The sequence below is a fragment of the Coenobita brevimanus genome, chromosome 87 (genome assembly GCF_032717465.1).
Source record: "Coenobita brevimanus isolate Jiangsu-jjx chromosome 87, ASM3271746v2, whole genome shotgun sequence".
NCBI lineage: Eukaryota > Metazoa > Arthropoda > Malacostraca > Decapoda > Coenobitidae > Coenobita > Coenobita brevimanus.
In genome coordinates this window covers 10470497-10497173 of record NC_137040.1, presented here as the reverse complement: position 1 = coordinate 10497173, position 26677 = coordinate 10470497, and the positions used below count along the sequence as shown (strand labels likewise).

At 41.0% G+C, this 26677-nt stretch overlaps 1 protein-coding gene and 1 pseudogene across 1 annotated transcript in view; one reads left to right on the top strand and one right to left on the bottom strand.

Annotated features, from left to right (window-relative positions):
• Tmem214 (Transmembrane protein 214) overlaps nt 1-26677 on the top strand; it is a 358745-nt gene that overhangs the window by 270134 nt on the left and 61934 nt on the right. Inside the window, exons 11-12 of the mRNA XM_080281050.1 lie at nt 10388-10484; nt 12370-12526. Of these exons, the coding sequence (XP_080137176.1) occupies nt 10388-10484; nt 12370-12526 (254 nt within the window). The remainder of the gene's footprint in view (nt 1-10387; nt 10485-12369; nt 12527-26677) is intronic.
• On the bottom strand, nt 15474-15592 carry LOC145411078 (5S ribosomal RNA; annotated as a pseudogene).

The following is a 26677-nucleotide window of genomic DNA, read 5'->3' as shown; positions in this document are numbered from 1 at the left end:
TATCTCTAACCTGGGAAAAAATAATCTTGTTTTTTAATGCATCAGAAACTCTCTTCTTGTTCTTATCAACCCAACAAAGTCTTCCACTAATGTTTAACCCCTTAACCGCGGAGTGTCACTTTTGTGATTCTGTGTTATTTTGAGTTCGCCCGGGCTTTCAAGTGGTGGCTTGTATCATCTATCAGTACTGCCAGTGTCCAACACTAGTCAGCACTCCTAATCTCATCTGTACTCCCATCCATTGTTGACAATTTAGCCATTTCTCCCCATTCCTGACTCCCCTCCCTACCTCCCCTCCATTACCCTGTCTTCTCGCCTGCCCTGCCGTGCTACGCTAAGTAAATCTGCCCTGGAATTTTCCACTGATTTCATGTATTGAAATAAGCCCTATGCCCTATTCTTATACCAAATAATATATACAAAAAAGAAATAAGGTAAATGATAGTGCCATACACCTGGAATTGGCTAATTATCACCTGACAACACCTCACGTGCACTCGTTCGCTAATTTTGCTGTTTATTTCCCCGTGAAATATGCCGTATAATCTATTCTCGTAATAAAAATATATATAAGAAAGGAAGGGAGAAGCCTAAGTGATATTTACGTTCACCTGGAACTGCCTAATTTATTATGTATTGTCTAGATTTCCTGCCAATCATTTCATAGCGTATATATTAGCAGCTGTCACCACACTGACATTGGCAGCGTTGCACTCCCCGTAGGTGGCTAGGCCACCACACTGTATTCAGTTTACTGTCATCTTTCAAGGTGAAACCACATCGGATTTGCACCTGTCCAATTCTGCCGCTTTTTAGCCCCATGCAAAGGGCCCTGTGACCTCTACCCCCTACTAAACCTCGTGTGGAAAGGGGTAAAGGGCTAAGTGACTGCTGTGGAATGTCAACTGGCTAATTTGTCAGTGAAAATGATAGACAGTGACTACGATCTTTCTGGTGAGTAAAACAGTGCAAGTGGAAATGTAAATAATGTGTAAAAGTAATCCCTCTAATATCCGGACATCCCCCCCCCCCCCACTAACTGGACATAATCGTCCCGGGATCCAATATTCCCAAAATGGGCCAAAAATCGCAAAAAATTCGAAAAAAATCCGACTTTTTTCCCACCTGTAATTTGAAATTGCCGCGCGGTGCCGAACAGCTGTTACACCATGGTCCCTTCACCCCATCCTTCCTCCCCCCTCCCCTGTCAGGGTTGCCATTTGGTATTTTTCGTTACCAAATGTGGGCCAATTTGGTAATGAAAAATTTGTTTGGTAATGAATCAGAATAATACAATACCAAATAGATTTTTCACATGTATGAGGACACACAGGATGGACATGGTGGATTGTTTGCTCTCTCTGATTAATTTGGTAGCCTATATAGCGTGATAATAATCAACATGCTGTTAATTATAAGAAGAGTGATTACATGTATTTCCACTTGTATATATAATTAGTGAAGAACAGATACTAGCTTTACGAATTTGGTTATGAAAAGTTAAAAATGAAAATGAAAATTGAGGAGTTTGGTAATGTGGCCATTGCTATCTGGCAACTCTGTTACCCCATCATCAACAGTCACAGCCCAACTCCGATCGAGAGCAGATGCTTATCGCAATGCAAGCCACATGTGCTCGTATTTTTGTGAATAAACTGTGAATAAACTGCAATACCTCACCACTAGAACACACGCGAATTTACAGTGTTGTGCATTGTTAAGAAATTAGAATTTAGAGTGCAAAGGATTAACTGTGGACTGCAAACCGGCGGTTCAAACCAGTCCAGGAGCCAGGGACATGTTGTAAGTACCCAGAATGTTTAATATTGTATAAACTCACCTCTAAAACCTCATTCTTTGGTTCTTTTGCATTTATTTCAGTCTTTTATGTCCCTTATTGGTGTGATTTGGGCCATAAATAGGTGCTATGCATGTCCAGAGGGAGTTGTATAGGTTTTCTGAGTTAGGGTCCAGTCCAGGAGCCAGGGACTTGTTTTAAGTACCCAGGATGTTTAATATTGTATAAACTCACCTCTGAAACCTCATTCTTTGGTTCTTTTGCATTTATTTCAGTCTTTTATGTCCCTTATTGGTGTGATTTGGGTCTTAAATAGGTGCTATGCATGTCCAGAGGGAGTTGTGTAGGTGTTTTTCTGAACTAGGGTCCATAAGTACAAGTCCAGAAGGCTGGGGCTCAATATCTGGACAGGACCACTATCCGGACATGCCTATGGCTCTGTTACGTGGGATATTGGAGGGATTACTTGTGTAAACAGCAAGTGAAAGCACTGAATGTAAATATAAGTGAACAGTGGAAAATAGTTTTATAAGTTACTGCAAGTGACAGTGCATAACAGTGTAAATAAAATAGAAATGTAAATGATGTAAATAAAATGGAGAATGTAAATAGAAATGTAAATGAGTAGTAATATGAGAATACGAGTTTATATACTAGGAGTAATGAGAGTGAAAGTTTCACTCTAGCATGTATGAATACTGTGAGTTATGAAAGTGGAAGTGAAAGTGACAGATTCATTCTCAACGCTAGTATACAGGACGAGAAAGTGAATGCTACGTATTTTACTGAAAGAGAAATTGAATGCCTACAGTGACAATAAACTGCTATTACTGAAGGAAACTTATGGGTAAAGACTGTAGATATATATAAGTGTTATATAGTAATAGAAATATAAAGTGTGAGTGTTTTTATGAATAATAAATGACAGAACACCAGCGGCGAACGAGTGCAAGTGGGAAGGTCATATGCGCTTGTAATTTTCATTGCTTTCACTGTTTTTTTTTTGAAGTATGGATTCCAAACTATTTGAAAATCATAGAATAGTGTTTCTAGTGATAATATCAGGCTGTGGTAATCATATTACGGGTTGTTGGGAAGTGTAAAGTGGAGACTTCGTTACCCAACTTCAGAGGTCTCCACAAGTCCTACAGTACTCGATAAAGGCTCAACAAACATCCCAGGAGAAATCTGAAGGTATGTGCCGTATGCATTTGTAATTTTAATATTCTAGGACTAGTAACTGATTTTTGGCAAATATTTTTAGAGAGTCTGTCGGAGTGCGAATATGCCCGTGAGACACGCAAGTCAAGCAAAAACAACCCCGCAGTTTAGGGGTTAATAATATCCAGCTTAATCCTGCATCATCCTTAAACGTAATTGGGGTTTCATTCTCTCAGGGTTTAACTTGGAAAGATCGTATTGCATCTCTTGTAAAATCTACTTCCAAGAGATTAGGTGTGTTAAGCTGACTCCGTACCTTCTTTACCCCTGCACAGTTGCTGACTTTATACGTAGGTTTTATTCGTCCCTGTGTAGAGGACAACTCTCATGTGTGGGGAGGCTCCCCACATACAGCTCTTCTCAGTAGGGTGGAGTCAGATGCTTTTTGTCTTATCAACTCTCCTCCCTTCAACCTCTGTCTCGTCACCGCACTGTTGCATCTTTATGTCTTTTCTATCGCTACTTCAGTGGTCACTGCTCCTCTGAACTGTCTGCTTGCATCCCTCCACCTCTACGTCGCACCCGTCTAGCAACAAACTCTCATCCCTTTTCTGTCCAAGTCTCTAATGCAAGAGTTAACCGTTACTCCCAGTCCTTCATTTATGCAACAGGTCAGCTCTGGCATTGTCTCCCTTTGTCTGTATTTCCTACTTCCTATGATCTCCAGTCTTTCAGGTGCAGTGTGTCCAGGCATCTTGAAATGAATGGATCGTGACCTTGGCCCTCTTTCGTATTGTTTTTGTTTTCTCTTGGAAGGAACAGTTTGCGGGCTTCTGGCCTTTGGTTTGTATTTCCTTGCATAAAAAAAAAAAAATACGTGGGAAAATAAACTAAAGAAATAAAACTAATTTTTTCAGTTTATTTTTAATCATGAGCACATATTGGTTAACTGATGATTAGTAAAGAAATTTTGTCCGGTAGAAATATCACAACTCCCTTGCTCACAGTTAAGTATAAGGCCATGGCCTGCAAATTTATATCTTGCCTGACCATCGCACTCCACTCCTTACTCGCCACTAATTTGGTTTGCAGTTAATACCGGTAATATGTACAAATTGCAAGCACAGTACTGTAATTTTATCCAACAAAGCAAATCTTGCATTCTGTCAGCTAGATTTTATCTTCTCTGCTTATCATCTAGATTTTATTTTCTCTGCCAGTGCAAATGCATTCTAAGATGATGTATAAATTCATCTTACAATGCATTTGAGGAATAAATTGGTGGGCCACAGCAGTAAACAACTGAACAAGGGAGTCGTCATCATTCTGTTGTACAACACCTCTTGCCTAATCATCAGTTCACCAATAAATGCTCAAGATTTATTTCTATAGTTTATTTTTCCATGTTTTATTAATAAAAGAACAAAATAATAATGTTTGACAAATTGATCCTACCATGTGAATTGTGCTCTTCTTCAGGACACTGCAGTCATGTGTGTTACGTCTATGGGGTGTGTTTAAGAGGAGGTTATGTTTCAAATAGAAATTGGTTGTGAGGCCCCGGATACGAGTGATATTGTATGGGCTATGCCGCAGTGATACAGCCTGTGTATAAGAGTATATATCAGATTTTTGGGAGTTGGAAGGTAAATCCCCAAGCTTTCTGGTTGATAAGAGTATATGCCAGATGTCTGGGAAAAATCAGCAATTAGGAAGGTAAATTCCCCAAGCTTTCTGGTTAATAAAAGTATATGCCAGATGTCTGGGAAAAATAAGCAGTTGGGAAGGTAAACTTCCCAAGCTTCCTGGTTAACGGGGATTGTACTGTACAGTGTTACTGTACTGTATCAATACTGTATTGTATTATGCTTAGCTTTCATCTTTTACTCATGCGAAAGTTTTTTGGACAGAGGGTTGAGGCAGATAATAGCACAATATCCCGCTCGACACTGAATGTTCAGCTAATGCAAGGGGGGGTACAATGCAGTATCCGGCATTTTGCTTTAACTGGCATAGGGCTTGGCTGAGTGACAAATAATTGAGAGTTTACTGTATACTGTATATACTGTACAGTATATATATATATACAGTATATCTATCTGTCAATCTATTGTGAGACACCATAATCCCATAAGGGGTGGCCACAAACTAATTTCCTCCATGTCACCCTGTCCCCTGTCATTTCACTGCCCTGCTTCCAATTCACACCCCCCTTTCTCATGTACCTCTCCACTCCATCCGTCCATCTCATCCTTGGCCATCACCTTCCTCTCTCCTGCTCCACCTCACATACACTTTCCTTGTCAGTATCTCACTCTCCATCCTCTCCACATGGCCAAACCACTTCAGTGTGTTTCTCCTAACGCTTCCTATCACATCCACATCCACACCACAATGCTCCTTCACTTCCTCATTTGTCAGTCTGTCTCACCATGTGACTCCACAGGCTCCTCTTAAATAACTCATTTCCACTGCTCTCACTCTTGACTTGTGTCCCTCCAACGTCCAAGCTTCACTTCCACACTTTAGAGTTGGTATCACAATACTGTCATGCAGTAACTTTTTCTCTTCCATGCTCACTTTCCTGTTTCTTATCACTGTCTTCAAGGAACCAGCAACCTTTCTTCCTTGTTGTACTCTTTCAAGCACTTCATCCTCCAAACTTCCATCCCTACTCATCACACTACCTAAGTACGTAAACGTACTCACATTTTCCATTTCCTCATCATCCAGCCTCACTCTGCATTCACTGACTTCACCTCTCTCGAAGACCATAACTTTACTCTTCCCAACATTCACCTTTAGATTCCGTTTCTTACATACTCTCCCAAACTCATCCACCAAGCCTTTCAGCTCCCCTTCGTCCCCACTTAACAACACAGTATCATCTGCAAACAATAGTACAGGGAGTTTCCAAACACTGCCCTCTCTCATTAGGGCCACTCCAACATCCACTGCCCTACCTAGTACAGTATCTCTTTTATAACCCCATCCATATACAGATTGAACAACCATGGAGACATGACACATCCCTGTTTCAACCCAACCTTCAAATAGAAAAACTCACTCAGTTCACTATCTACATGCACTGCAGCCTTAGCACCCTCATACATACTCTTCACAGCATTCAACTTCCTATCTGCTCCATATATTCTTAATACTTTCCGGAATCCTTGTCTATCCAGCCTGTCTTATGCTTTCTCCAAATCTATGAAGGCTGCATACAACTTCTTTCCCTTCTCTAGAAACTTGTCCACTAAAGATCTAAGAATGAATATCTGATCTACACAACCTCTTCCCATCCTAAAGCCTCCCTGTTCTTCTCCAACTAATTCCTCTGTTATTTCCCTAACTCTGTCAATAAGTATCCTATCGTATACTTTTCCTATTACACTAAGAAGACAAATGCCCCTATGATTACCACACACTTCTTTTTCCCCTTTCCCTTTGTACAAGGGAATAATTATACCTGACTTCCAATCCTCCAGGACTCTACCTTCCTCCCAGGCCAATCTGCACATCATCCACATCCATTCTACTACTATCTCTCCCCCATGCTTCAGCATTTCACCACACACTCCATCAATTCCTGGGGCTTTCCCCATTTTGACTTTATTGCTTCCACAGCTTCCATCCTACTGATTTCTTCCTGTCTTCTCACCTCCCAAACTCTTCTTCATAAAATGTTCAGTCTAGTAAAGAGACATTTATGGATCTGTTAAGGAACCAAATTCTTCTTCTGTACAATTCATATCATGGTATTTACCATAGCTTCTATATGCTCAAGTTGATTGTTGCTAGAGTTTGCAAGTTGCCTTGTGCCATTTTATAGCACAGCAAAAGATGTGGTAAAGAAAAGTTTTTTTTATTTTGACCCCATCCATCTAGGGATTTTTTAAAATTATTAAGTATTATTGCTATGTATTGTAAAGCTATCAAGAGGTAGCAGGAATAATAAAAACCTCACTCCATTGAAAGAGTTCATCTTTATGCTGAATCTTTAGATGGTTTCTTCTTGAATGTTGTACCGTTTATGCTGTTAAAGGGACTTCATAACCGAAAAGTTAAATGCATTAGTTGATGAACAGACAAATGAGTTTTTTCAGTGGACACTTAGGTGAAAACATTTCCATCATGCATTTTTCACTTTTATGATATGGAGAATGAAGGTAGGATGTTGATGGGGTAGAGTTACAGTTTAATTTCACCTTGTCTCATTTGTATTAATTGGGTATCATTCATGTCTACTTACTTGGGTGTTTGAAGACCAATGTAATTAAGTTTCTGGCTGAATTTGAAGCCTCATGAGATTGAAAAGTGACATAGGTCATTTTGTATATTCACCTTATTAGTAGAACATCATCCTGTTATTAGCAGTAAACGTAATGAGAATTGTGTTGGGTGTGTGCAGGTTGTACAGTAAAAGTCCTATTATTCGGCTACTGATTATTCAGTAGATCCGACATTTCGGCAGTTTTGAGAAATGGTCCCATTTACCAAAATCTTTGATTGTTCGGCAGATGTCCGGAATCATCTCGGCAGGCCAGGAAGTGTTATCTGTGACTTGATATCCTAATGTTTCATTACACTTCTGTATGTTCACTAATTTCTATATTTTTTCCGATTCAGGTATAGTACTGTTTTGATTACAATATTGCACAGTATTATACAGTATAGTAACCACCCCCTCCAAATTAGCAAGGGTTACGTTCCAAGCCCCCTCGTTAATTCTTGAAATTCGTTCATTCTTGACGCCTTCCTGAAAGTGACATTTACCGGTAATTGTGTAGTCCATGAACCACTGATACTGTAATGCATTACCCATAAATAAATGGTGCTTGTTAAATCAGTTTCCCCGTTGTTTTTAGCGGTACGGCTGTGACAGCTCTAGTATTTTTATTCCTCAGCATAATGGTGGAAGGGACTGTCCTGTTTAACTAAACCTAACCTAACCGAGTTTAACTGTACCTAATAATTTAACCAAACCTAACCTAACCTGAAGTCAGAAAAATACTTAAAAATAAACTGGAGGAATATGACTTGCTAAGGTCTCTCTGATGAAAGTTAAACGTACATTTAGCGCTCATTCTTTTGTTCATTTTTGTGTTTAATGTGAAAGAGAGAGAGTTGATGCAAACAGTAATATATCCCATTTACCCCTTAATAACCTCCGGCACTGAACAACCCTTTACAGTACCGATGTCAGTGATGTCAAGTTAGTGTGAGCTATAAAGAAAAGTGAACAATTATGGGGAGGGAACGAAGGTCACTGGTATGTTTACACAACTCTACATTACAATTCCAAGCAGTCAGGCGGTTGGTTAATCTCAGATGTTTTCGCCCATTTGGTAAATGCCCCGTAACTTTATCAGTATTTCCGTGACTCATAGCGAATCATAGCATGGGTTTAGGAAGCTAAATAACACATTGCTAGGTGAGCCAGACGATTATCTTCACATCTTTAAGAAAAAAAATTGATTTCAGAAGAATGGAAGAAACTTACTCTACTGTACGTACTCAGAGAGGGATTAAATTTCTTCCATTTTCTTAAAGATGTGAAGATAATCATCTGGCGCGCCTAACAATGTGTTATTTAGCTTCCTAAACCCATGCTATGATTCACGGGAGAAGTTACAAAGTTACGGTGCATTTACCAAATGGCCGAAAACATCTGAGATTAATCGATCCTCTGACTGCTTGGAATCGTATCATAGAGTCGTGCAAACATACCAGTGACCTTCGTTCCCTTCCCATAATTGTTCACAGTTTTTTCATAGGTCACTAACTCCACATCACTGTCATCAGTACTGTAAAGGGTTGTTTAATGCCGGAGGTTATTAAGGGGTTGATGGAATACATTACTGTTTCCATCAATGCTCTCCCTTTCACATGTAAACAAAAAAACGAACAAAAGAATGAGTGCTAAATGTACATTTAACTTCCATCAGAAAAACCTTACCAATTCATATTCCTTCACTTTATTTTATGCAATTTTCCGACTATTTTATTTTGTGTTTGGAAAAAGTACTGTATACAGCACTCACTCCAAACATATTTGTAATTATATAAGTAGTGATGAGTTCACCAATACAAGTGTTGTTCTGTGCTGGTAGGTAATATTCCGTATCATTTCTGCCATCCAGGAAGTGTTATCTGACTTGTATGCCTACTGTGTCATTACACTTGTATATGTTCACTAATTTATATATATATATATATATATATATATATATATATATACAATGGGGCACCAATTTTCGCGCCTAATTGGGTCCAAAAATAATGCGCGAAAGTGGAATTAGCGAAAGTTGGGGCATTGTCTTTATGGCAAAAAGGCTAATTGGTTCCCGGTTATCCTAAAGTAACATCAGATTTTCATTTTCACTTGCAATACAGTACATCAAATCACTATTGTACATTGCATTGTGAGATACAAACAATAAAAACTGTACAGTACACATTATATGAGGAGAAACATACCACAGAGACCAGGTTACTCTCTTTTAGCCTTGGCCTTTCCTCCCGACTTTGAATGTCCCGGCCACTTTTTATCACCACCACTGCCTCCCGGCCCTCCCCCCACACCACCAGGCTCTCCCCCCACACCACCAGGCCCTTTCCCCACACTACCAGGTATAGTAGAGGCCATTGAACCGTGAGAATCCAACACAATGGAGCTAGCACGCTCGTACACAATGGCGGGAATGGGTGGACAGAGTGTTGACATGACGTCATTCAAGATGGCGGTGGGTTGCGGGCGGGCGGTGCAGGAAATTCAAAGTTCAAAATATTGTCCCAAACCCAAAATTTGTGCGCGAAAATCGATTTTTTTCAAGCGAAAGTGGAAGTTAGGGAATATTTGGTGCATGCCGCAAAAGTGGATTCCGCGAATCCTGCTGTAGCGAAAGTTGGTGCACTACAGTATATATATATATATATATATATATATATATATATATATATATATACATATATATATTTCAGATTCAGGTGTAGTACTGTATTGATTGCAGTATTGTACAGTATACAGTACTCTCTCCAAACACAGTTGTAATACCATAAGTGGTGAAGACATTGTTCACCAATATATATAAGGTACTGAGTGGGTAGGTTTTTGATTACTCGGCAAATCCAATATCTCGGCATCATCCCAGTCCCATAGATGCCGAATAATGGGACTTTTACTGTATTTTGTGTTGACCACTAATTAGCATGAGAAACATGAAAGCAAACTACTATAAGAACAAAACAACAAGAAAGCAAGCACGTGCATATCGCAAATAATTAGGTGTATTTAGTGTATCTGACTTTCTTCTAATGTATCAGGCAAAGCTAATAAGATAATTTTTTATTCTGTTCTGTAACCTTATACTTCAACTACATATCAACAGTTTAATAATGTGATGCTTGACATTTCTTGTCTTCCAGGATCAAGGATGGGTCTGACAGTGGAAAGGCTTGGTGTCATTCCCTACCTAGAGGCTTTTGGCAGAGCATCAAAAACAGCCTTTATTCGCTTATACAGGTAAACTATTTATCCCGGGTCGGTACACTGTACTGCAAGTACAGTGTATCATCAGGGAGTAATTTATCCATCCATCCATCCATCAACCAATCCTACGTCGCTCCATGTGGAGCGTAGGAACCCGCAGCTAGGGAAGTTGGTCCTGATATTTAAGATGAGAGTGACCAGCCTCACTCATCCCTGAGTAGCAGTATGTGAGCAATAATATTGTAACAGAAATAGGCAAAATATAACAAAAATAGGCAAAATTGGGGATAAGGTTGCTAGAGGCAGACTGTAAAAAGCCTGAGATGAGGTCATGGACTGTGACCTCAGGGATAAGGGACTGAATGGGGAGGCTGCCAGAGATCGAGCAGCATGGAGAGCCGCCATTAGATGACCAAAGCCAATGTATGCAAGCATATTGGAGCCTTTATAAACGATCTGAATGTTATAAAACGGTACGCAAAGATTATCATTCATGTAATGCTAATGGCTACACTTTTGAAAATGAGTAATGAGGCTTATATTCCTTTTGAGGAAATACCTGTGAAGCTCCTTAGAAGAAAAGAGGTGCACCAGCATTGACTGCATGTCTCATAAGTGATAAAAAATATTGTACAGGGAAAGTTCTTTCATTTTGTTTCATTTTTGAAGGCTCCAACATGCCTGCATGTGTCAGCCTTTGTCACCTAATGGTGGCTCTACATGCAGCTCAATCTCTGGCAGCTTTCCTATTTAGTCCCTTATCTCTGAGGTCACACTCAATGACCTCGTCCCAGGTCTTTTTCAGTCTACTTCTCGCAACCCTACCCCGAACATTAACAATTCTCACTTTCTGCACACAATTTTTATCTCCCATCCTCTCCACATGCCCAAACCATCTCAATCTACCTCTCCTCATCACAACACCAATACACTCTAGTCCCATCCTGCCTCTCAACTCTTCTGTCGTAAACCTTGCCCCCCCAGGCACATCCACCTAATCATTGTCATTTCTGTACATTTTAGCCTGCGAATATCTCTTCTTTTACTGCCCAGGTCTCACTGCCATACAGCATTACACTCCTAACACATGCCATTTACAAAGATCTCTTAGCATGGAGGGAGAGCCGTCTCAGTTTCAGGAAAGACAACAGCTTCCTGAACTTCTTTCAACCACTTCTCACTCTAGCCACAGAGTGAGCTCCAGCCCCACCTTCGGCACATAACATGTCCCCCAAATAACAATACTCTTCCACACACTCAAGAGACTCACCAGAAAGTTTAGTCCTTTCATGCCTGGCAATCTCCCCATGTTCTCCCCGACATACCACACGTGAAATCAGCTTTATCTCACAGTCTTTGTACAGTATTTTGAAAATTGACAAATCATTTGCAGTCTGTGCTTCAGTTCCGTAAGACTGTAGCAGACAGGGTTGTAGCAGTAACTGCAATAACGTAAGAAAAAAACTGCTTATTTTGTCTCCTGCTTAGCTTTGTACTAATGTAAACACTGTTGTAGCAGCACATGTCCATTTTCTAATAATGAGTGTCTCATGCCACCGTGCCTGTTTTGTTCGTGAACATGCATATAAACATTGATCTTGTCATGAGTGCAGGTTCCAAACACCATGAATAATTTTTTCAATTTTTGCACAGCTCAGTCCAGCTCAGCCAAACAGTAAGTTTCAAAGAGCTGTGAAAATTGAGTTAGAAATATGTGTGTTAGGTAGAAATATGATATGGAATAAGACTCACACTTGCTGCTTTCTGTTTGTCACAAGGGAGCATCCAAGTGATATTCTGCATCTGTGGTACTGTACTGTATATCCTCCTCCTCCTCCTCCTCCTCCTCCTCCTCCTCCTTCTTCTACTTCTTGTTTTTCTTCTAATGGTATGTCACTAAATAGTTTTCTTTGGACAGATGGTGTGCAGTTAACTTGCCGGTAGTGTACGGCCGAGGGTGTGAGTTGGCTGGTCCTTATCTTCTGCTACTAGTTGAGAAGGCAGGGACTGTGTGGGGATACTGTTGGGGAGCACTCGAGACTGCTGCGTCATATATTCCTGTCGCTAAGCAACAGGTACCAGTGTAACTTATATTTACTTGAGGAGAAATGGAGAACATATCATGTTGATCCTTTCGGTGGTAATCTCATTTGTATACTTAAGCAAGTAAATGGAAGAGCTAGTGCTAGACAACATGATTTAGCACTGTTCTGAGTGTAGAATTAGTGCTTATATTCCAAAATTTATAAAACTACAAATCTTCCAGTGCTTTTTTCCCTGGAACTCATAGCACAGTTCTAGTGTCATTTTTTCATTTGCTCGTCATCTAATCCAGTGATGCCCCATGAGAAACATAGGAGCCTGTGGCTAAGCAAGTTGGTTCTGACATTTACGGTGAGAGTGACCAGCCTCACTCATCCCTGAGTGGCATTACATGAGCAATAAACCCTAACCATCCCTTGGATATAAACGTACACCAGCTCAAACTAATTGGATTGTGAAAAAGCTGTTCTCTGTCAGAGTGCTATAGACATCTCAGTGTTGTGACAGAGATTTCATTATCATAATTTTATTTCCTGCTAAGAAATGGGGTAAAATAGTTAGGATAAAAAAATAGTAGGAGAGCATTAGATAGAACTGCCAGTAGATTGCCCCATAAAATGGGCCATACATCCGTTTACAATTATTCCACCTCTTCGAAATTGTCGGGTTGACCTCACAGACAATCTGTCCATGCCTTTTATTTATATATATACAGTACTCGTGTGTGTGTGTGTGTGTATATATATCTATCTATATCTATATATATATATCTATCTATCTATTGCCAGACGCCTCAATCCCGTTTGGGATGGCCACAAACAAATCGCCTCCAAGTCGCCCTGTCCCCCACCATTTCACTGCCCTGCTCCCAACTCACACCCCCCTCTCTCATATACCTCTCCACCCCATCCCTCCATCTCATCCTCGGCCTCCCCCTCCCTCTTCCCCCCTCCCCCTCACTCGCATACACTCTCTTTGTCAGTCTTTCACCCTCCATCCTCTCCACATGGCCAAACCACCTCAGTGTGTTCCTGATAACGCTTCCTATCACATCCACATCCACACCACAACGCTCCTTTATATCCTCATTCATCAGCCTGTCTCTCCACGTGACTCCACAGGCTCCTCTTAAATAACTCATTTCCACTGCTCTCACTCTTGACTTGTGTCCTTCCAACAATGTCCAAGCTTCACTTCCATACGTTAGAGTTGGTATCACAATAGTGTCATGTAGTAACTTTTTCACTTCCATACTCACTTCCCTGTTTCTTATCACTGCTTTCAAAGAACCAGCAACCTTTCTTCCCTGCTGTACCCTTTCAGGCACTTCACCCTCCAAACCTCCATCCTTACTCATCACACTACCCAAGTACTTAAACGTACTCACATTTTCCAATTCCTCACCATCCAACCTCGCTGTACATTCACTAACTTCACCTCTCTCAAAGACCATCACTTTACTCTTCCCTACATTCACCTTTAGATTCCGTTTCTTACACACTCTCTCAAATTCATCCACCAAGCCTTGCAGCTCCCCTTCGTCTTCACTCAACAACACAGTATCATCTGCAAACAACAGTACAGGGAGTTTCCAAACACTATCCTCTCTCACCAGGGCCACTCCAACATCCACTACCCTACCTTGTACCTCTTTTATTACCCCATCCATGTACAGATTGAACAACCATGGAGACATGACACATCCCTGTTTCAAACCAACTTTCAAAGAGAAAAATTCACCTAGTTCACCATCCACACGCACTGCAGCCTTTGCACTATCGTACGTACTCTTCACAGCATTCAACAACTTCCCATCTACTCCATATATTCTTAACACTTTCCACAATCCTTGTCTATCCACCCTGTCATATGCTTTCTCCAAATCCATGAAAGCCGCATACAACTTCTTTCCCTTCTCTAGAAACTTTTCCACTAAAGATCTAAGGATGAATATCTGATCTACACAACCTCTTCCCTTCCTAAAGCCTACCTGTTCTTCTCCAACTAATTTCTCTGTTCTTTCTCTAACTCTGTCTATAAGTATCCTACCATACACTTTTCCTATTATACTAAGAAGACAAATGCCCCTATGATTATATATATATATATATATATATATATATAAATGTCTCCATGGTTGTTCAATCTGTACATGGATGGGGTAATAAAAGAGGTGCAAGGTAGGCTAGTGGATGTTGGAGTGGCCCTGGTGAGAGAGGGTAGTGTTTGGAAACTCCTTGTACTGTTGTTTGCAGATGATACTGTGTTGTTGAGTGAAGACGAAGGAGAGCTGCAAGGCATGGTGGATGAGTTTGGGAGAGTGTGTAAGAAACGGAATCTAAAGGTGAATGTAGGGAAGAGTAAAGTGATGGTCTTTGAGAGAGGTGAAGTCAGTGAATGTACAGCGAGGTTGGATGGTGAGGAATTGGAAAATGTGAGTACGTTTAAGTACTTGGGTAGTGTGATGAGTAAGGATGGAGGTTTGGTGGGTGAAGTGCTTGAAAGGGTACAGCAGGGAAGAAAGGTTGCTGGTTCTTTGAAAGAAGTGATAAGAAACAGGGAAGTGAGCATGGAAGTGAAAAAGTTCGGCGAGAACGTGTTTCAAGCGAGTTTACTGTATGTATATATATATACAGTAATCCCCGTACTGTCCGGACGCCAACTTTTCGGACACCCCACTTACCAGACATTGTGGGCCTGGACCTTCGAAACCAAAAAATGGCCCAAAAAAGAAAAAATCCCCCCCAAATCTGAATATTTTCCCACCCTAATTTGAAATTGCCGCGTGGTGCCGAACAGCTGTTTACACCATGGCCCCTTCATCCCTTCCCTCTCCCCCCCTCCTCTGTCAGGGTTCATTCATTCATTGCCAGACGCCATGCATCCCAGACAGGGTGGCCAAGGGCTTAGAGTTAATTGTTTTACAGGGAGGGGCACTAATCCTCCACCAACCCCACTTGACATGTAGGGAGAACGTTATGCCAACAGCATCTGGTGTTCCCAGGCGGTCACCCATCCAAGTACTAACCTGACCCAACGTTGCTTAACTTCGCTGATCGGACGGGAAGCGGTGTACTCAATGTGGCGTTGCCATTTGGTATTTTTCATTACCAAATGTGGGCCAATTTGATAATGAGAAACTCGTTTGGTAATGAATCAGAATAATGCATTACCAAATGGTTTTTTCACATGTATGAGGATACACAGGATGGAGATGGTGGATTGTTTGCTGTCTCTGATTAATCTGCTAGCCTACGTAGCATGAATATAATCAACATGGTGTTAATTAGAAGGAGAGTGATTACATGTATTTCCACTTGTATATATAATTAGTGAAGAATAAATGTTAGCTTTACGAAATTGGTAATGAAAAGTTGAATTAGGTACTGAAAATTGAGGAGTTTGGTATTGTGCCCATTGCAGTCTGGCAACTGTGTTTCCCCATCATCAACAGTTACTGCCTAACTTCGATCGTGATTAGATGTTTATTGCAATGGAAGCCACACGTGCTCATTTTTTGTGAATAAAGAGTGGATAAACTGCAATACCTCGCCACTAGACCTCATGGGAATTTACAGTGTTGTGCAGTGTTAAGAAATTAGAATTTAGAATGCAAAGGATCAACTCCGGAGTGCAAATTGGTGGTTGAAACTGACGTGATGCAGTTAAGAACACTGTGCAGTGTTAAACAATTATAACTCACAGTGCAAAGATTTAAGTGCAGCACAACACTGGATTACTGTACGTGCTTCCAGAGCATTTTCACCACTGCCAACACCTTAGAGATGGCAGCCACAGACCCTGGCTGAGGTACAGTCACTTCTAATTCCTCATTCTTTGGTTCCTTTTCATTTATTTCATGCTTTATCTCCATTATTGGTTTGAGCAGGGTCTTAAATAGGTTTAAATAGGTGCTATGCATGTCCAGTAGGGAGTTATTTAGGTGGCTTTCAGAGTTAGGCTGGGTTAGGGTCCTTAAGTACCAGTCCAGGAGCCAGGGGCCCACTTTCCAGACAGGACCATTTTCCGGACATGCCTTTGGCTCTTTTACATCGGATTAGTAGAGGGATTATATATATATATATATATATATATATATATATATATATATATACATATATATCTGACAGGGGTTCCGCCGGCATAGATCGTGGGTCCAGAGCGAGATGGGGCTCAAGCCTGTGCTAGAGGGTACAGGGCATTGTGGTTCCCAGGCTGAAGCTTCCACCCAATAGAGAGGGGCCCGAACCTGGGAGTAGCGCCCCAGGAGGCTGCCCTATCAGTGGGTGTATAATGGTGGGATAGTTGCAGTGCCAAGGCGTGCTTGGAGGGTGTCCCTGCAGCTGTCCTGGCAGGGTGCTCCGAGGCCGCTACCACAGCCACTGGTAAGCTGGTTGGCTAGGGGTCCCAGATCCATTGCCTGGACCTGGGACTGTGCAGTGAGTGGGGCCTGTGGTATGTCTATCCCCCTTTATTAATACTGAATATGACAAAACACAAGAAAAAGTTTCAAAGCAAGCCTTAGGACAGTAAATCACCCAGGGGGATGAGAGTGGGTTCATGGAATGTGGGAAGTTTGAGGGGAAGAGCCGGGGAAGTCGTTGAGGCATTCAGTAGGAGGTGGGTGGATGTGGCGTGTCTACAGGAAGTCCAGTACAGGGGTGGATCAGCCAGAAAGATTGTTGGGAAGGACTGTTGCTATTAGTTGTTTCGGCAAGGGGGGACAGACAGATATGGAGGTGTTGGTGTGATGGTTGCAGAGAAATGGGTGGAATATATTATGCATGTTATGAGAGTAAGCGATAGGATATTGGTAGTGAAAATTCTGTTCGGTAGAAGGATAGCTGCGATTATATTGGCATATGCTCCACAGGCAGGATTGGATGAAGCAGAGAAAGATAGATTTTGGGATGATTTAATACATGTAGTGGGTGGTATGCAGGATGATGAGATAGTTGTTTTGGGAGGGAACTTAAATGGTCATGTAGGTGAAGCAGCACAAGGTTATGAAGGCGTGCATGGGGGATGTGCGTGTGGTATAAGGAATGCAGAAGAGGAAAGGATACTTGAGTTTGGGGAGGCAACGGACATGATTGTGTGCAACACATATTTTAGGAAAAGAGACAGTAGGTTAATTACATATGAGTCTGGGGGAAATAGCAGTCAGATAGATTATTTTCTGGTTAGGAGAGCCGATAGGAGGTTAGTGAGGGATGTTAAAGTTATAGGAAGTGAGGAGTGTGTGCAACAGCACAAGCTACTGATTTGTGATATGGTGCTTAAAGAACAAGTGATGAAAAAGAGGACGTATGTACCTAGGAGGAAAGTATGGAAGCTGAAAAACCAAGTAATAAAGGATGCCTTCTATAGCAAGTTGAGGAGAGTGGTGGCTGAACAGGGAGCTGTAGACAGAGGCGTTAATGAACAGTACAGAGCCCTCAAGAACAATCTCTTGAGAGTTACTGATGTAACATGCGGTTGGACAAGAGGACTACCAAGACATATAGTAACTTGGTGGTGGGACGAGGGTGTAGAAGCTGCAGTTAAGGAGAAAAGAAGGCTTTTCCAGGAATGGAAGAAGGGTGGTAGCTAAGAGGAATATTTGGCTGCCAAACGTAGGGCTAGAAGAGAGATATACAGGGCAAAGTCTGAGTCACAGAGACTTGTACTTGATAACCTAAATCATGGGGAAAGGAAAAATATGATATTTAGGGTTGCAGGTCATGTGAAAAGGGATAATCGGGATATTAAAGGTGAGGAGTGTGTAAAGAATGATGAAGGAAGGGTAGTGGTGAACAGTGAGGATATTAAAGATGCATGGAGAGAGCATTATAACCAGTTGGTGAATGAGGAGTTTGAGTGGGACAGAGAAGGTTTGTAGCCAGCAGATCCAGTGTCTGGCCCTTGGCCTTTGATTGATGCTGCTACTGTGAGTGAGGCAATAGGCAGGATGAAGGTGGAGAAGGCAGCAGGTGTGTCTGGGTTGACTGCCGAAATGTTGAAGGCTTAGGAGATATAGGGGTGAAGTTAGTCACTGACCTGATAAATAGGATTATTTATGAGTGTGTTGTCCCAGATGATTGGTCGAAGAGTGTAATTGTAAATGTGCATAAAGGGAAGGGTGATGCCCTAGAAAGAGGAAATTATTGAGGTATAAAGCTTTTAGATCAGATAATGAAGGTAATGGAGAGAGTTTTAGAAGGTATGATTAGTGAAAGAGTGAATATTGATGAGATGCAGTTTGGGTTTATGCCAGGTAGGGGGACCACCGATGCCATATTCATTGTTCGACAACTTAAGGAAAAATATATTGGTAGGAGAAGGGATCTTTATTTTGTTTTTGTTGATTTGGAAAAGGCCTTTGACAGAGTCCCTAGAGAGGTGGTGAAGTGGGCAGTGAGAAAGCTTGGCTTGGAGGAGTGGCTGGTTTGGGTGGTTATGGCTATGTATGTGGGTGCTCACACCCAGGTAAGAGTGAATGGAGATTTGAGTGATGGGTTTTCCGTGAATGTTGGTGTGCATCAGGGGTCAGTTTTGAGTCCCATGTTGTTTATCATGGTACTTGAAGCCCTTTCACGTGACTTCAGAAACGGACTTCCGTGGGAGTTGTTGTATGTTGATGATTTGGTGTTGATTGCAGAGAACGAGAGGGAGGCGGAGGAAAGGTTTAGGAAGTGGAGAGATGGTATGGGGCACAAGGGCTTAAGGGTAAATGCAGATAAAACAAAAGTGATGATATCTAGGGTTGGTGGTGGTACTATCAGAGACGAGGGAGAGTGTCCATGTGCAGTTTGCCACAAGGGCGTGGGAAGTAATTCCATCTTGTGCGGTGTTTTTGATAAATGGGTGCATAAGAGATGTAGTGGTATCAGAGGTAGACTGCAAGATAATGCTGATTTTATGTGTACGACGTGTCGGGGAGAGCAGGTGGAGATTGTCAGACGTGAAAGAATTGAACTTGCTGGTGAATCTCTTGAGTGTGTGGAAGAGTTTTGTTATTTGGGAGACATGTTGTGTGCTGGAGGTGGGGCTGGAGCTAGCTCTGTGGCTAGGGTGAGAAGTGGTTGGAAGAAGTTCAGGGAGCTCTTGCCTCTCTTGACATTGAGAGGACCCTCCCTGTGTGCTAAGGGGTCTTTGTATGCAGCATGTGTTAGGAGTGTAATGCTGTATGGTAGTGAGACCTGAGCAGTGAAGGAGGAGGATATTCGCAGGCTCAGACGTACAGAAATGACAATGATTAGGTGGATATGTAGTGCGTCCCTGCGTCCAAGGTCTGGGGGGGCTGGGTTCATGATGGAAGAGTTGAGAGGTAGGATGGGACTGGAGTGTATTGGTGTTGTGATGAGGAGAGGTAGATTGAGATGGTTTGGACATGTGGGGAGGATGGGGGACGATAATTGGGTGAGGAAGGTGAGATGTGTTAATATTGGGGATGGGGTTACGAGGGTAGACCGAGAAAGACATGGGACGAGGTCATTAAGTGTGACCTGAGGGTTAAGGGACTGAACAGGGAGACTGCAATGAATCGTGTAGCATGGAGAGCCGCCAATAGGTGACCAAGGCCGACACATGCAAGCATGTTGGAGCCTTTAAAAAAAAAAATGAAATTATATATATATATATATATATATATATATATATACTGTATACACACAGTCACTACTCGTTATACGTTGATCCGGTAAATGATAATTCGGAACAACGATAACAGAAAAATTCCACCCCCAAATCCGATTTATGATGAATTTCTCACTCTAACGATATTGCCCTATTAACATTGTATGATGCACCAGGCACACGCTAGGCAACCATCGCTTGTCTAAGGCAAGGTGGCTGCTGCAGCATGCAAAGCATTGTTTTGGTTCAGTGCAGTCCCACCACCCCTTCAAAGCCCTGTCTTTTGCACTCATTCATATGTGCCCCCCTGCTATTGTTACTTCGCAGGCAAGCATCATGCTACAGTAGGCCTATACATCGTGTAGCATCAGGCCAATGTTACGCAAGTGTGATTGTTGTGCTGTTGCAACATTTTACTGTACGTGAGATACACTGCCTGTATTGGTGTGATAGTGTTTGTTTTGGTCTTGGAGATGACTTGGACATTACAGTGGGTTGTCATTTTTGTTTCAGTCTTGGGTAGGTGACTTTGGGAAGATGAGTTGATGGAACCCTCCTTTTATAATGTATTTAAATCTCCCGATTAACGATAAACTCGTTATACGTTAAGGTATGACCTGACGTAACCCCATCGTATAACGAGTAGTGACTGTATGTATATATATACCTGTATATACATATATACGCTGAGGAATGTATGTGGAGTAGAGAGGGTGGATAAGATACGAAATAATGTGATTCGTGAAAGATATGGAGTGAGGAAGTTGGTGGACACCAGACAGGATACGAAATTCAGTAAAACCTCGATTTAACAGCACCCTAGGCGGCCCTGAGTATGCCGAAAAAAATGAAATTCCGTTAGATAAGGCTTACACCTATCAGTACCCCCGGAACTCACGCTAACACATTTTAACACATTTTTAAGCATGTAAACATGTGCAGACATACAGAATCAATAAAAAAAATTTATATTTAGAACAAAAGAAAGCAGGTAGGTGTGGTGTTGTCATAAAGTACTGTACAGTAATCCAGTTAAGTACAGTACAGTAATCCAGGTAAGTACAGTACAGTAATCCAGGTAAGTAGGCCCTACATTACAGTTGAGTCTTCATACAACACAAGGTAGGTTATGCAGAACCACATGCAAAATAGATTTCGCTCTAAAACGTGACATATATTTACATGTAAAATAGTGGGTTAGGTTCTAGGAGCCTCATATTTTTCGTTAAAAATATATTTAAAGATAGATTATTAGAAATACGTCTGCCTTATCCCGCGCCGTCCCGGCGACGTGAATTAACGTTCGCACATGATGTGCACTCATGTCCCGGTGACGTGAATTAACGTGGCAACATTGCAAGTTGCATAATTTTCACATTTTTCAAAATTCGCACCTGATTTTTGTTTCGCCCGCCTACGCAAGCCTCACCTACTCGCCACCAGGCGGATAATCCCCTAGACCCAGATTAACCCCACCTGACCCTGTGATCGTCCACTTACCTGTCAGCAGTCACCCAGGTCAGACATGGAGCGTCGTGGGCTGTCAGACGAGGAGATACAAGTCGCCCTGGATACCTTTACAGGGGATAGTGATTCCCCACTGGACGACGAGACCCTCGATGTCGAGTTACGTGCAGCCTGAGGAGGTTACCAGCAGCAGTGATGAGGAGGTCCCTTCCCTAAGGAAGGTCAAATATATAACATATAGGAGGGCAGGGGACGGCCAGTTTGCACCACGTGCTGCATCTAGGCAGCAACACATACCATCAGATGAGGACGAGGACGAGTAAGCAGTACATGGTGGCGTATTTTCCTGGCTGGGGAAGGAAAAGATATCGCCACGTGGAACTGGGACAGACATCACATCACAACTGTTCCACAGGTATGTTTCTTCTATGTGTTCTGTGGTAGGAAGTAGTGGTGTGGGGATGGTTAGGGCAGCAGAAAGTGAAAGTGTTGGGGCGGGAGAGCGCAGACAGATTCGTGAAAGCGAGAGTGGTGTAGGGGAGGCAACGCGTCCACATGGTGTTCGTGTTAGGCGTGGTGTGAGTTAGCAGAAGGTGAAAGCACTTGTCTAACATGTAAAGGGGTAATATGTTATATTGGAAGTATTTTAAAAGGTGAATAATAAGATTTTGAGTTGAAAAAATAATGACGGTACCTGAAGTCACGTGGTAGCGCTATTGCAATGCTCATTCTTTTCGTAAAGCATTTACATCTATAAAAGCAATTGTATAACATGTAAAGGGGTAATATGTTATGTTGGAAGTATTATTACAAGGTGAATAATTAGATTTCGAGTGACCTGAACTCACGTGGTTACGTTATTGCTATGCTCATTCTTTTCGTAAAGCATGTACATCTATAAAAGCGATTGTATAACATGTAAAGGGGTAATACGTTATATTGGAAGTATTATAAAAGGTGAATAATTAGATTTCGAGTGACCTGAACTCACGTGGTTACGCTGTTGCTATGCTCATTCTTTTCGTAAAGCATGTACATCTATAAAAGCAATTGTATAACATGTAAAGGGGTAATATGTTTTATTGGAGGTATTATAAAAGGTGGAGTGCAACGTTGCTCTCTGCCTGCAACCGTGCTTCCTTGAGTATCATTATAACAGGCACTATTGAAAGTGTGTGTAGTGTGGTAAGGCCTGTACATACGCGATAAAGTGTCGCTCAGTATCATAATAGTGCCATGTTATCTTATGTGATACTTATCATAGGAGGTTGTATAGTTACTGTAAAGTTAGTATGTAAGTTGAAAAATAGTCTAAGTTGAAAGTCACAGAACATACAGTCAGTAGGTAAATAAGCGCTAGGAAGAATTTTGTTCACGGTGTAAGAGGAGTGGGAAATTCCCCAAGGGCTCTAAATTTAGCCACCAGTTATGGGATAAGCTGTCTCCCAGTGTACCACCATCCCACCTCTCTCTCTCTCTCTCTCTCTCTGTATTAGGATAAGGCTTACTGTAAATCGTGTACTACTGTGAAAGCAAATGTCTAACATGGAAAAGGCCAGAATGTAATGTGAGAAGTACTATAAAGGGGGAGAAAATAAATTCAGAGGTGAAAAAATAATGACATGACATGATTTACCTACGTAAATTAGCGCCACTTCTATGCTAATTCTTTTCATAAAGCATGTACTTCTGTAAAAGCAATTGTCTAACATGTAAATGGGTAATATGTTATGTTATAAGTAATCAAAAAGGTGAAAAAATAGAATCTGAGTTGAAAAAAGCATGAAAGATATAGTTACTGTAAAGTTAGTATGTAAGTTGAAATATAGTCTAAGTTGAAAGTCACAGAACATAGTCAGTAGGTAAATAAACGCTAGGAAGAATTCTGTTCACGGTGTAAGAGGAGTGGGAAATTCCCCAAGGGCTCTAGATTTAGCCACCAATTATGGGATAAGCTGTCTCCCAGTGTACCACCATCCCACCTCACTCTCTCTCTCTCTCTCTCTCTCTCTCTCTCTCTCTCTCTCTCTCTCTCTCTCTCTCTAGATATATATTAGGATAAGGCTTACTGTAAATCGTGTACTACTGTGAAAGCAAATGTCTAACATGGAAAAGGCCAGAATGTAATGTGAGAAGTACTATAAAGGGGGAGAAAATAAATTCAGAGGTGAAAAAATAATGACATGACATAATTTACCTACGTAAATTAGCGCTACTTCTATGCTAATTCTTTTCATAAAGCATGTACTTCTGTAAAAGCAATTGTCTAACGTGTAAATGGGTAATATGTTATGTTATAAGTAATTAAGATGGTGAAAAAATAGAATCTGAGTTGAAAAAAGCATGAAAGACCAAGTTGTCACTTTTTTTTTTTTTTTAAATAAATAACAGAATGGAGGAAGGAAAAACAAATGGGTAAAAAAAAAAAAAATCCATACACCAGATTACTGGTGTCCACTGTTCATAAAATATCTGTAACAGTTAGACTTGAACAGTTGTGGGTTGAAATTTGGAGGAAAACAACTCTGGGGAAGCGAGTTCCAGAGAGATGCAGTTCGGGGAATGAAAGAATTCTGATAGGCAGAAGTTCTGCAATATGGTTGAGTGACATTCCAGTCATGAGCGCTACCAGATGCCCGTGTAGCACGAGGGAAGGCATAGAGAGGTGGCACCATGGACGCAACTTCGTCTGAGCATTTGCCAAAAAAATATCTGTAAAATAATGCAAGGGAGGCAACATTCCTTCTTACTTGCAGGGGAGGTAGTTTATATGTAATGGCAGGGTTGTTAATGATTCTAACAGCTTTATTCTGAATTTTGTCTAGTTGTCTTAATGCAACCTCTCCACAACCATTCCACAAGGGTGACAATATTCAAGCTGAGAGCGCACATGACTCTTATAAATTATAGCTAACTGCTCATCGGCGAAGAAGTTTCGGACTCTGTACAATAATCCAAGTTTCTTTGAGGCGGTTTTAGCAAGTGATCTGACATGAGAGGTCCAGCTGAGGGCACTGTTAAGTGAGACACCAAGAATTTCAATACTTTTGGAGATGGGAATATTAGTTGCACTGAAGGTAATGTACGAATCTGGCAATATCTGTCTATTAGTAAACTGTATATATTTAGTTTTACTAGCATTAAAAGAGACAAGGTTGTTTTGTCCCCATTCACTGATTGTAGATAGATCTTGATTTATGGAGATGGCTGTACTGAGTTGAGAGGTAGAGATATTAGACTTTGTAAATGGATGTCTGAGTGTGAATGAACTATGTAGTGTTGAGTCATCTGCATATGAGTAAATGGAATTGTGAGTGACAGATAAGAGATCATTAGTATGAACCAGAAATAGGGTTGGTGCCAGAACTGATCCCTGCGTCACGCTGGCGTTAATTGAGTGGAAATTCGAATATACATCATCTACTTTTACTCTTATTTTCCTGTCACTAAGATAAGAAGAAATCAAAGGAACAAAAGACGTTAGTCCATAGCAAGGGAGTTTGGACAGCAGGGAACGGTGCCATACTCTATCGAAAGCTTTAGAAATATCAAGAGCTTCTGCATGAGTTTCTCCAAAAAGATCAATTGATTGATGGATGGTATGAGTTAAGAGATTGAGTATGTCAATGGTGCATCTTTCATGGCAAAAACCGTATTGTCTATCACTAATTAAGTTGTTGGATTCAAGATGTTTTACAATATGCTTATTAATTAAAGTTTCAAATACCTTACCAAGAGAAGATGTGACAGCTATTGGTCTGTAATTGGAGGGGTCAGACGAACTTCCTTTCTTCGGAACTTGGTAAATAGGCGCTATTCTTATGCTAATTCTTTTCGTAAAGCAAGTACATCTATAAAACTAATTGTATAACATGTAAGTGGGTTATATATTATGGTATAAGTAATCTAAAAGGTGAAAAAATAGAATCTGAGTTGAAAAAATCATGAAATAAAATGATCTCACTTGGTAAATAAGCACTACTTTTATGCTAATTCTTGTCATAATGCCTCAAAATATGTACAAACAATTACGTAAAGTTGAAAATGGTATGATGTTATCGTGGAAGTAATATGGAACATGAAAAATTCAATAGCTGATGAAATAACGATGTTTGTTATCCATCGTTGACATAATCGACCGATTTCGCTAGGGTCGCACAATGGTACATACCTTATTTCTCATTTTTTTTTTATAAAACCCAATATACTTCTGGTATACATATTTCCAACATATGAATACATGATAATAAACGTATACTGCATCAGTTCAGAGTACCCGTGCCACCATAGAAAACGTACAGCGAAAAGACTACTCATAGAGCATGGCAGTACCTGTCAAACTTACATGCTCCAGGTAAGCCATTTCTGGACCCAAGGGACACCTTTCTTTGTGATTTTCCTTAGTTTCTGACCAAAAGTGAATGTTTGAGCAAAAAGAAAAAAAATGGTCCAAAAAAGCCAGGACTGGGGCGGACCAAAGCTCAGAAAACGTCGGGATTGGGCGGGTTAAGACACTGAAGATAGTGTGTTTACATACGACCTTACCGACTGGACACATCAGTGCATAGCTACTGCATCCTAACCTATTAGTATTGCCCCCTAATATATCCATATAAAAATTTTAATCGCCAAGGATTGCCACGAAGCCTCTTGATAGTCCTCATTAGAAATCAAGCATAAACTTGACTCAAACAACACATGAATAATGGCCGGCCAGCATTGTGCATATTTCGTCACGAATCACTTTCGGTACTAATAAAAAAAAATGCAATATGAAACTTTTTGAAAGCCGTTAGTCATCAACAATAAAGGAAAAAAAAAACTATAAAGAAGTCGTCAACATGGAGTGATTGCGTAGCTCATTTCTCAGATACACACGAATGCAGAAGTCTTGAAAAATAAACAAGTCGGCCAATCAGTATAATTCATAAGAACTGAACTCACGTAGTTATCTAGCCTAGCTGTTTATATCAACACGTAGTGTCTTCATGTATCGAAAGATCCGAATTTACTTGACCAAAGATCGTCAGTTTATAACAAAAAGATCGAGCACAAAGCCTTTTTTTCTTCTTTTTTTCACACTTGTTGCACTAAAAGCA